A 12,304-nucleotide genomic window follows, 5' to 3' on the forward strand; every position below is an offset into this window, starting at 1 on the left:
CTTATAATATTTTTTTTTAAAAATATAAATTTATTTAAAAAATATTATAATCAAGAAATATGATTGGTTCATCCGATGAATCGATCTGAATTGATAGTTTGATCCAAAAAATAATTTTTTGTAAAGATAGTAAAAGGAATATTCATTGAAAAATATAAGTCCAAAAAATAAAGTTTTTCTTAAAATTTATCCTAATTTCTTACAAATGTAAATACCGAAAAAAGCTGAAACTCATCGATATCCTTTTATATTTAAGAATTTACAAGCAATTAATTTCTTTTTTTAATCTATTTATTTTTTTTTTTACTCCTTTTTAATTCCCAAAGCACGCACGCTGTACTTGCCTCGACACCCAATCCGTTCACCAGCCCAGCAGAGTGCAAGTATGTGAAATCAAGGGTGTGTGTATATCAATCAATCATGTTTTCCGTGATCAGAGGATAAGCCCTCATGATTTCCGATGCGACCGCGGAAGCGTCCCTCCAAACGACGCAGGCCAACCGCGGTGGCACTCTCGTAGTTACGGACAAGGACGAAGGCCAGTTCCGTACCGCCACCGCAACCGTCGTGCTCCCATACGGGACACGTTTCGATTGCCGACTCGTCCGGACACGGTGTCCTGTCCTACCAAACCCGACACCCCATCACCGCCCAAATTCTCTATGAACCGGGACACCTGACCGTCGTGACCCACTCCCGTACCTCCTCGTCCCCTACCCCCCACCCGTGGGTCCCGCAAAGGAGGACGACGTCCGAAGTTTACCGTTCTGCTGTCGGTTGTGTTATTGATGATTATTGTATATCTATATTTACCCTCTCCGTAAAACTGCGCTCGTTAAAAGACGGCTCAGCGGGATGCGAAGCCCTCTCCATCATCTGCTGCTCTTTGATTCGATCCATCCTTTTTATTCTCTTGTTCTCATCTATTTTTCCTTGAGTTTGTAGTTCGATTTTGATCTGCGATCATTCTAGTTCTTCGGTTTCTGCTTCGGACCACGGATTTCCCCATTTTATGAGGGTTTCGATCGTCTGCCGCTGGATCCGGCGGTTGAATGATCGATTCCGGATTTTGATGACGCCCTCTGAAGTCGCATGCGTGGTTGACAACGAGAGAGAGCACGCCGGTCCGCAATCATGCGGGCGGCCATGGTTGTGTGTACCAGCGTGCTCTTTCTCGTCGTCACCTGGCTCGCTCGCCCTCGCGACGAAGCGTGTTCTGTGTCTAGAAGCCCTCTAGGTTAGTTCTTATCACTTCGATCCTTGGTTGTTCACTAGAATCGGTTTGCTTTCAGTTTGATTTAGGCGAAGTTGAGAACTTACATGCTGCCGCTTTATGCTTCTTCTTATGCTCGCATACATTCTATGTTGAAGCTAGTAGATATCTTGATGAATCGTTTGAGCTTCATTCTTTCTCTAGAAAAGGTGCCATTTTCTTCACTCTATTACTAGTGAAAGCTCTACTTTATAGTTCTATAGATACAATGTAGCTGAATGAAAGCATGATTAACTGACCTGGTGCCCAACGATGTTGATGCTTATTTCCAATTAGTGTACAAGTTGTAGCGAAGATCCATCTGTCATGTTTCCCTTTTCGGAACCAAGAGAAGATATGCAAATGAATTGGATGAGGTGAACATAGCGTGAGGAATATCCAAGGCACATAAACTTATCAATAAAATTTCGAATTCTATGTTCTTTAACATACGGGAGAATCCCCATCTTTACCAACTTTTTCTTTGTGCTGCACTTTAATGGTGTTTGTCCTAGTAACGGATTAATGACACTGCAGTAGCAGAATAGTCTCCAATTCATGTTGTTGTGTTATAGCTGTTAATACTGTTGCGCTAGTTTGGGTTTAAAAGATTGTATTGGCAATTTTAATAAAGTTTCTTCCTGCCTCGTATTTCTCCTTGAATTTGAAGTCAAATGAGTTTCTTTTGGTTCTAGATTTGTCAGAGATTCTTCCCTATTGCATACAACAACTGTGAACCATACATATGCCTGCCTCTATTCCTGTTGGATGAATAAGCTTGAAGGCATTGTGCCTGCAACTTGTCTTGTGTATACACATCGCAGGAAGGATGTAATTTGTATTCTGCAAAAAAGTACACACAGCTTGAAACTTCCAAGGATTGAGGCTCTTTTGAATTTGTATTTTTCTCATATACTTCAATTATATAAATTGACTATTTCATTTTTACGATTCATTTCCTAGCCTTTTTAACCTATGCCTTGTCTGTTTGTTTTAGTATGTTGAAGAGGTAAGTCAGAATGTCACTTATACAGTGGTAAAATGGTACACTGTCGGCATCATTATTTAGCCAACTTTTTGTGTCTTGGCGTTTTATTCGTAGGCTGATCTATTGTGGCTTGGCTTCTTCTCTACAAGCTGGACTTTTTCTCCACTATAACGTAATCACTGCTGTTGGTTTGAGTGAGTTCATTTTTTTTCCAAGTGAAAAAATGTTTATTCCTGTTGGAATGTGTGGATCATCTTATTTGTTACACGAACTATTTTTATACAGTTTCTTTTGGAGGATTGTAGAGAATAAGAATATCACCTGACATTTATGATTGACCGGACTTTATTCTATGTGTCTGTCTCATACATCTGATATTTCTCTGAAGGACTACATTGTTTGATTTAGACACTGTAGGAGTAAAAATTTAGTCTCTAGATACGTCTTAATGGCTGATACCTAAGTATATGTTATTGTTGCTGAATTAAGCAATTATGCTCGACTGATTTGAATTGTAAATTCTGTTTGTAGTAATTATATTAACTTGACATAAGCATGCAATGATTTAGTACCAAATAACAAGAAAAAAATATCACCGAGACAGATGTGCAACTCTTGTAAAAGGTTCTGTAAACTACATAAGATAAGACATTCTAGACTAATATGGGTTGCCTGCGAAGCAACTCAGCCTGTGATATTATCATGGCAGCTTTGAGTACATGTTTCAAGAATAAGAGTATATCTGTTTATGGTATTGAAAAGTAGTTGATCTTTACCATGTATGATAATGAAATCCTTTAGTTTGTTTTGAATAATACCTGACTGCTCAACATGGACTTATTTTTATCTTTACATAATAAAGCAAAGGAGAAACAAATAAAGTGTTTAATTCGATGGAGCTAGTTGAGATTTATAGGAAAACAAATTAACATGCCTATTATAGTTAGTTATCTTTGTAAATATTGGAACTCAACATATGAGGATTTAAATTTAGATATGTTGATGGTTAATTTACAATCTAATTTATTAAGTACGGTGGTAAATATTATATTAAGTTAGACTTTCATGGTTATGGTTTTATGATAAAGAGTGTATCCAGTGCATGAGGCTCCTTGCTAATACGGGGTTTGGAGAGGATCAATGTATCTGGTCTTACCTTTAAATATTTTAAAAAAATTATTTCTGTGACTCAGAACCCTGATCTTCCAGATTGCAAAGGAGCATTCTTACCATATGTTTGGGGAGGACTATAATTTTATGATATTAACAAAATTATTCTTTATGGGTGAGATAGCAAATTACATGTGAGTACAGTATGATGTTTTAACATAGTCTATTTGATGGATAAGTGAAATTTGAAAGACTTGCGTAGTTGAATGTGTAGAACCAGTTGCATGTTTAAAATTATAATAATCATGCAAAAACTTCAAGAACATGAGGTGAATTCTACCAAAAATACATGTTCCAGAAATAAAAGGTATCCCATTAAATAGTATTATCATCCATCAGTGAGTCTTAATGTCCATTAAATGCAACAGGAGGCACCAGAAGAAATCCGCATTCTGTATTTATGCTATATTTTGTGATAGAGATTTGAGATAATTGTTGCTTTAATGTGGCTTGATTTTTGTTGGTAATTACTAAAGATTGATATAAGATTGTTTTATTGTCTCTGCGTCATAGATCAAAACGTTAAAAGTAGTCATTATTATCATAGACAGTTTTAAGTTCTGTTTCTGAAGTAAATGATCTTCAAAGAAACATCCTCAATGGATGACATTGGTTAACATGAATTTTCCCTAACCTGAAACATAACAGGGAGATGATATTATATTTTCATTGAGATAGAATTTAATCTGATGATAAGTTTGCTTGTCAGGTTGGATGTGTTGTTGTTCATTTGATGTATGTTGCATTGGCAACAAGAAATGCAGTGGTTACTTATGTTGAAAAGAAAGTATGATTTCCAAATGTGTCATGCAAATGCAGAATATGATTGAGTGAGATATCAAAAGTGGATTTCTGCATGGAATTCTTAAATTTGTTATTTACAAGGTTCTCAAATTTTCTGAGGTGGATAGCTTTATAATAATATCATATTGTATGTTAAAAAATAGAGTTAATGCATGCAACTTCTACATGACAAAAATTTGAATCTTGACCTTTTTCCATTTATAGATTGAAGGAAAGAAGAGAGAGTTGTGTTAAATCTATCATGCCAGGAGAATGTAATCAATAAATTTTCATCTTCAGGGCAAGCCAGCACATTGTCTTGTTACCTGGGCAAGAACTTCATCTTCTGACTGTTTTTGGGAAAAGGTTTGCCTCTGATCTGGACTTTTTGGTTCACTGTGATGTGAATGGGATTGGATGTAATCTCTCTTTTTTATCATCTTAATATAATTTTCACCTTTTTGGAAATTATATCATATTTACAAGAAAACAAATAAGTTTTCATGTAGGAAATGAATATAAAATATGATACAAATTATGTAAAGAGAGGCAGGTGTTTGAACCATGTTTCTTTGCCCATGCTCTCTTCTCCTATCTTTCTCTTATTGTTGTGCCAGTATGATTTCTTGTATCAGATGATTTGTATAACGTTTTCTTTTACAGGTTATAACCTGAACTTGTCACAGGCCCATTTCTAATGATTCTTGATCCATTGTTTGTAGAGAAGAAAACTTCATAATTAGTGATAGCTTATTTTTGTCATCTTTCATGTTCCAAGCATGAATCGTTTGTTTGTTAACCACATCACTGATAACTCAGAATGTTAGAGATGAGACACCCTATTACGAGTTCCTGTAAAGAAGGTGGTCTTAATCAGCACCAGTAAGTCCAGCCCACAAATGTTGCTTGATCACCAGCCAGAATTGAGAAAACACAAGGTTAGAAGAGAGGTTATTTTTCTACCATAGGACATAAGGCATGCAAGTATTACTACTATGTGTTAAAGACTAAGATCTTGAGAACTAAGACATTTAGAAATCTTTGGTGACACCAAAAGGGGGCAGTAATTAAAGGAATATACTGACAATATGGACAAAAGTTTTCTTTCTAATGGTGTAGAGTCAATAGTGGATTCAAAGAATAACCAAGAAAGAAAATGATGCTACTGGAAAACCTAGAATCCTTATGACATGAATAAAGATTACAATCCAAGTTAACTGCATCCAATAGTGAAGAAGAAACTCTTTTTAACTTCTCTTGTTACAGAAAATAATGTCTCAATATACATGTATATGAATAAAGATTACAATCCAAGTTAACTGCATCCAAGTGTAATGTCTCAATATACATGTATATGTGTGTTTTACTCTTCAAACTTGATACTACAGGAAATAATCTACTTGTGATTACTCAAGATATCTGAGCCTATAGCATGTGGCAATTTTTCGCAAAATAAATGAACTGAAAATTGCCCTTAAAGAACTTACAATGTATAAATCTCATGAATTGGACCATTATTTCCAATGAGATGTAAATCTTGTCTGATAAAATGTTTCTAGCTCTTAGTGACTTGTTTTCTTTTTAAAAAAATTAAATTTAAGAATTTTTTACCATTAGACATAATTATTTATACACAAGGATTTTCCTCATTCAATGAGATAAATATATTGAGTTTTCAAGACATATAATATCAAGTAAATTGGAAAACAACATAATATGCTAGGAATGTTTTTACAAGAAAGGGCCCTTGATTAAAAGGCAAGTCACAAACATCATATAGTAGCAGAGTTATTTTGTTCTTGGGCTTCTTTTTCTGAATTTGGTGGTTTAAGCAGAGTTATTTTGTTCTTGGTCTAAAGAGGGTCAATGATAGCAACCTTACTCATATAACCAGAGATGGTGATTCTTCTGTGACTAAAATCCTTATCACCTAAAGCAACCCTTCACTAATCCAATAAAATATGGTATAGTATACAGATTTGCAGCAATAATAGCACTTATAGTTAAAACTTATTGAACTATGGAAGGATCCAGAAAGCATATTAACCAGAACTAAGAATAATGCACCTCTAATATATATATATATATATATATACATATATATATATATATATATACATATATATATACATATATATATATATATACATACATATATATATATATATACATATATATATATACATACATACATATATATATATACATACATACATATATATATATATACATACATATATATATATATACATACATATATATATATATATATATATATATATATATATATATATATAAAATGTACTTCGGTTAGTTTTACTTAACTCATGCGACATTTTTACGTATTCAACCATAAAACCTTTGAATGTCAGTAAGAGAGAAAACTAGATTAAATGCAATCTTCTAAGCAAATATCATAAAAAATATAAATTATAAACATAGATTTCATAAATTCTCGAATACATAACAAAATATTTAAAATGATTTGTTACGATCAAAAGTTCTTATAAATATTCATATGATATTACTATGAACAAGATAACGAATCAGTCTTAAACAATACACTAAAGGCTATGTCAATTAGTTCATCACTCTGGATATATATATATATATATATATATATATATATATTTCAAAGCAAATATACTATTAAATACCCTTAAATTTAAGTAATGTTTGTTAAGAAAAAAAAAAGAAAGAAAATTCTAAGATGGTTTTGATTATATGGTATACTAAAACTAATAGGAATATTTATGTCATTTCATAACAGAAAGAATAAATATGTAATTATATATATTTTTTTTTTACTTTTATTTTTCTCTTTTCCTGACCGTCAAGTAGGTCACCTCTTTCTTATAAGCCGTTCAAGAAACGGTGCTCGGGTTGGGTACTCGATATCGGTAGGATTCGAGGGACGCAGCCATGTCCAACCGTTTGCTGAGGCGAGTCCTCAAGGAACGGGAGGAGAAGAGGTTCGCCTCCTCCGATCTCGATCCGGAAGCCGCCGCCATCGAAAACGACGAGGAATCTGATTCTCCGCCCGCCGGTTCTCGCTTCAAGAACCCTTTCGATCTCCTCGATGATCAGGTCGATTATACGTTTTTTCGATTTCTTTTTCCCATTCCTTGATTATTTCAGCCGACCCGTTTGATGATCTGAGAATTACATGGATTGGATGCTTCTTTTCTGACCATTGGTTGCTAGGGTTTTGATTAATTGCATGAGAATGGATAGTTCGAACACTTGATCGATAAATTGAAATAGATAATACGGAGGATGATTATGGTAACAGCGATTTGGATGTGGTAAAATCGAAAGTACGAAGACACAAAGATGGCGGAGTGATTTTTTTTAGTGCTTTTCTTTTCATCTTGCAACTTGGCATCATCTAAATGCTTGTGGACATAATTATCGCAAAGGTGATAGGGTGAGGACACAACAAAGGATGGAGAAGTGGACAAACTGACGCTGCTGCTCTTTTTTTTTTTTTCCACCTTCAAAATGCGTCTCTGCAGTATCTAAACACAATCTATTAATAGATGAGATGCTATATTTGACAATTTGTGAAGAAGTCGATTATAGCTTTTACTTGCTTTTTTTAATTTTTTCTCTCCGTTCTAAAATGCTCAAGAACATAAACGTTGCATATAGGTTCTGGTCTTGGAAGGTAGCAGATGGTTGAATATGAGAGAATTTTTATCTGATTCTAGGATGAGGATTGTTGGATGTGACATTTGATTGGTACACATTCATTCAGATGGCCCCTCTGTGCTACTTCCTGGATGATCCACTGCATGTTGTTGTTTCGGCGAGCTGCTTGTTTAGAGGAACCAGTACATCAGGACTTACTGGAAAGTTTGACTTTGTACATTGATGCATTTTTCTTGATCTACCTCAATATGCCACCCAACTTCATTGTATAAAATAATAAAAATAATAATTGTACTGTATTGAGACCAATAAATACCAGTCAATGCCATCCAGTATGGTTGAAATTTAAATTCTTGGTTCATTCTACAGTTGCTAGGAGTTACAAAATTATTTTTATCTTTTGAGATCTGATAATTATTTTCTAATATATTTGTTAGCTCTGGTGTTTTTCTTCCTTTTGCTTGATCTTCATTTGCAAGTGATCTTGTCCATGTTGTGAAATAAACAGAACTGAAAAGAGACACAGGAGAAAGCTAGCTAATTATAAGATGTAAACTTACAATGTTGTACACTTCTTAACACAGAACACTTGTTCAGCCAGGTCTGGGCATAAATGGTGTTTTTTTCTTTTCAGGAGGATGATCAGCAATTTGATGTTCAAGAGCAAGCACATGATGTCGGTGGACAAGAATTGGTGGCCAGAAAACCTGCTAATACTATTCCATCTTCTAATCATAAATTAAAGAAAAAGAAGAAAAAGAACAAAGATGAGTCTAAAGTAGAAAAGTCACTGGATTCAATTCTAGAAGAGCTATCAATCAACACAAAGCCTTCTAACAATCAGAGTTTGTCTGAAAATGTGAAAGCATTGGGAAATGAGGCTCACGAAAATAACAAGAATGGCAGATCTTCTGTCCTAATAGTCGATCCAAAATATTTAAAAGCTGAGAATGAGCTGCGGAAAATATTTGGTTCGAAAGTTGTCAACTCTTTTGAGAACCAACATAGTGTTGGCAGCTCAAGACAAATGCATGGCGGAAGGCAGGCAGCCTATAATCTAAGGAAAACATATCTTGCTTCTCCATCAGGATTATGGCCTCGATGGGACAATTCCATGACTATGGAGCTTCTGGAGACAAAGGATGGGGTGCACTATTTTAGGTACCCCTTTGTTCCTTGTATCTTGTATAGATAATGAGTAATATATCTGCAGAGCTCCTGGAATTTCACCTGCACCTGTTGTAATAGGATCTCACATAACTGTTGGAAAATACCAATATTAATCTATGAAAAAAATCAGGGACATCATGGGTATTTTATTTTCTGAATTACGGATTATTAAATTCTAGATTCAGTTGCTTTATTTCTTTACATAAGCTTCAGTTTTCATATAGCATCAGATTCTCGTACTAGAGAAATGACAGTAAAACACACTTCTTAATATTCAACTTTCCTTTGAGAACGGAAGTGCCAGCTGAGACAGTTGCCCGGCGCCAACAAGATACGAGTTATGGTAGGAACATTTATGTGGGCAGGATTGTTTAAGGCAATTTGATATGATCAACAAGATAGAGTTATGGAAGGGAGTGTTAGCTGAGACATGATGAGGATTGCTTAAGGCAATTTGATATGATCAAGATCCTTTCACAGTGACCGTTATGGAAGGAACATTTATGTGGTACTCACATGTCTTTATTCATTCACATGAGCTGCAAAATAGGCCTCATGGAATGGGCTGAAATGTAGGTTTTTGTTTTCCATTTAGCAGTAGATTGTGAGGGATGGTTATGGTGGAAAAAACACTTGCATGTACTTTCATGTTTACCCAGGATCTAATTTTGATGATAACATATTTTATCCAGGCATCTTATATGCTGTTCATTTCTATCCATATATCAGAATGCATTGCTGTATGTATATATCAGAAAATTTTGGACAATTTTATTTATCAAGCAGTTTCTTAGCTGCTTATCTGGCACCTGGTGTACAATGCAGGTACATGTACACCCCATCTTACAAACATGCACAAGAAGCATTCGAAGCTGCCAAAGCAGCCAACAATATTAATGCTATTGGGGATATCTTGGCGCGTCATCCCTATCATGTAGATGCTTTATTGACCTTTGCTGAATTATTCAAGTATTCAGGAGAACATCAAACATCTGCTGAGATGATTGAAAAGTGCTTATATGCATTGGAGTGTGCATGGCATCCACTATTTACACCCCTGCAAGGTACTTGCCAGTTGAAATATAGCCATGATACAAATAAACCAATTTTTTCAGCCCTTTTCAGCCACATGAAAAACATGGACAGACGTGGTTGTCACCGGTCAGCTCTAGAGGTTTGCAAGCTGCTACTTTCACTGGATTCTGATGACCCAAAGGGAGCATTATTTTGCATTGATTACTTCTCACTTAGAGCACAGGAGTATAGATGGTTGGAACAATTTGTTGAGGAATATGGGACTGACAACTCATTGTGGTTGTTGCCTAATATCTCATATTCTCTTGCTGTATCCCGTTTCTACCTTGAGTGCAGCGATGAATCTAGTATAAATCACAGTGAGAAAGCTACCTCTAAAGATCTTATGAAACAGGCCTTGATGCTTCATCCTCTTGTGCTTCAGAAACTAGTAACTAAGGCACCTCTGAAGGATTCAGTATGGACCCAAATACTCAAATATTCATTTTTTGGTTCAGCAAAGGCAGGAAGCCCCTCTCTTGACCACCTGATAAATATATATGTTGAACGAAGTTATATATTATGGAGGTTTCCGGAATTGCAAGCTTTATTAAAAGATGCAGCTTTGCTAGTGGCTGAATCACTCGAGCAAAATAGCAGCGAAGCCAGGGATTGGGAATGTGTAAGGAAGGAAGCTTTTTCATCAGAAAAGAATGAGTAAGTCATTATACTTCCTTTGGTTCTATCTTTGACATTATGTTCTTGAAGGCATTGCAACCGAGGAACGAAAAATCAATATCAGTTGTTTGTAATTTTGAAATGAGAGGTGATGCGAATGTTCCAAGCTAATAATAATGTTTCATTGTGACAGGTATTCTTATCTAATGGTTTCAGATTTCTCTGATGTGATACCATCACTTCCTCCTGAAGAGATAAGACACTTTATGGTTGGCCCTCAACCGGTGCGTGAGATGCCAGATGCTGATAGAGGAGCTGTTCCTGAGATAGGCCATGCTGCACGTTTGGATTTACCCCGCAACGCTGCAATTGCCTTCCTTGAGTCAATACTGCCTTGGGCAGACTATGGAGTCAATAGAAACAGAGGACCCGACGACCATGACCAAAATGTTGATGGCTGAAAGCAGCAGTATAACCCTCTAGCGGTTGGTGATCCCATCTCTGTCTTACATCATGGAGCACAATTTTAGGTTCCAATTTGTTTTCCTGCACTTAACAAAATCATTTTTTTTAATCTTTTTTCATGCACAACCTTTGGTAATCATCCATTGTATAAAAGTTGTCAAGCCTTATGGCGCCTTTTAATTCCATCCGAAGAGCACCCGGCAAACCTATACGTGTCACACCCCCCCCCCCCCATTGTTACCATCTGATAGCAGTGGTGTAATAGGTGTAGAATATTTCTGTTTGCTTCCTTTTAGTCATTTCATTTAAGTAGGACAGGAGGCACCATTTTGTTTGTAGTAACTCATTAGTGCGTACCCTCATTTATTTCCTTCTCTATCTATGCAGAACCACTGTATTAACCCTGGAAGCAAAGAAACCCGACACTGCAGTAGTGGTATATAACAGTAGAATATGATCAAAGTGAAGCAAACCATGGGAAAGATCTTTTTATTGGATATCATTGTGTTATTTCAGATTTTCTCAGAGTTTTGTTTGCTCGGTCAACTCGTTATACTTGACATTGCAAATAATAATGTGATTTCTCATGTTATGTAACCATCTTCCATTGTCATTCGCTTGTGGTGCTGCTTTGTTGGGGGTCTAATTCATGGCATATAAGCTAGAGTACGACACATGCTTGTGGCAGTGAAGTAGCTTCTGATATCTCATCTTTCTAGAGGCATATTGTTTGGTATGACATGTCAAGTTTGGACCGAAGTACTAAATTGAGTTTTGAGCTTTTACTTGCTTAGGAGTCGTTTTAGATAATTTTATTATTATATTCAACTATAATATATATATATATATAATAATAATAATAATAATAATAATAAATAATTTTAATTATATAAAACAAAAATATTAATTATAATACTCACTCAAAATAAATTATTATATTTTTTTTCAGTGCTTATAAACATACTCATAAGAATATATTATTCTTTTAAATATTTTAGATCGTAAGATCCTTAATTGACATTGATTGTATCAAGACACCTTACTAAGTACTTTATATCAATACTATCGTTATAGTAATTATCATTCTTTAAAAAAAAAACTACTAAGATATATCACAAAATATCTTAAGTCTT

General features: G+C 35.1%; 1 protein-coding gene and 1 long non-coding RNA gene across 3 annotated transcripts; both read left to right on the top strand.

Moving 5' to 3' along the window:
• Positions 1-841: 841 nt before the first annotated feature.
• LOC135593977 (uncharacterized) lies at positions 842-4,876 on the top strand. Of its 2 annotated transcripts, none has more exons than XR_010479928.1 (2): positions 842-2,434; positions 4,419-4,876. It is a non-coding gene; the product is annotated as an uncharacterized LOC135593977 (long non-coding RNA). The 2 variants fall into 2 exon arrangements; XR_010479929.1 differs by having other exon boundaries at positions 842-2,412.
• A 2,184-nt stretch (positions 4,877-7,060) lies between these two features.
• On the top strand, positions 7,061-11,771 carry LOC135593978 (uncharacterized). The gene is made up of 5 exons (XM_065084372.1): positions 7,061-7,280; positions 8,479-9,005; positions 9,840-10,745; positions 10,900-11,191; positions 11,559-11,771. The coding sequence occupies exons 1-4, from the start codon at positions 7,116-7,118 to the stop codon at positions 11,165-11,167; spliced, it is 1,866 nt and encodes a 621-aa protein (XP_064940444.1). The 5' UTR covers positions 7,061-7,115; the 3' UTR covers positions 11,168-11,191; positions 11,559-11,771.
• The last annotated feature ends 533 nt before the right edge of the window (positions 11,772-12,304 follow it).

This window comes from Musa acuminata, chromosome BXJ1-9 (genome assembly GCF_036884655.1).
Source record: "Musa acuminata AAA Group cultivar baxijiao chromosome BXJ1-9, Cavendish_Baxijiao_AAA, whole genome shotgun sequence".
In the NCBI taxonomy this organism is placed as follows: Eukaryota; Viridiplantae; Streptophyta; class Magnoliopsida; order Zingiberales; family Musaceae; genus Musa; species Musa acuminata.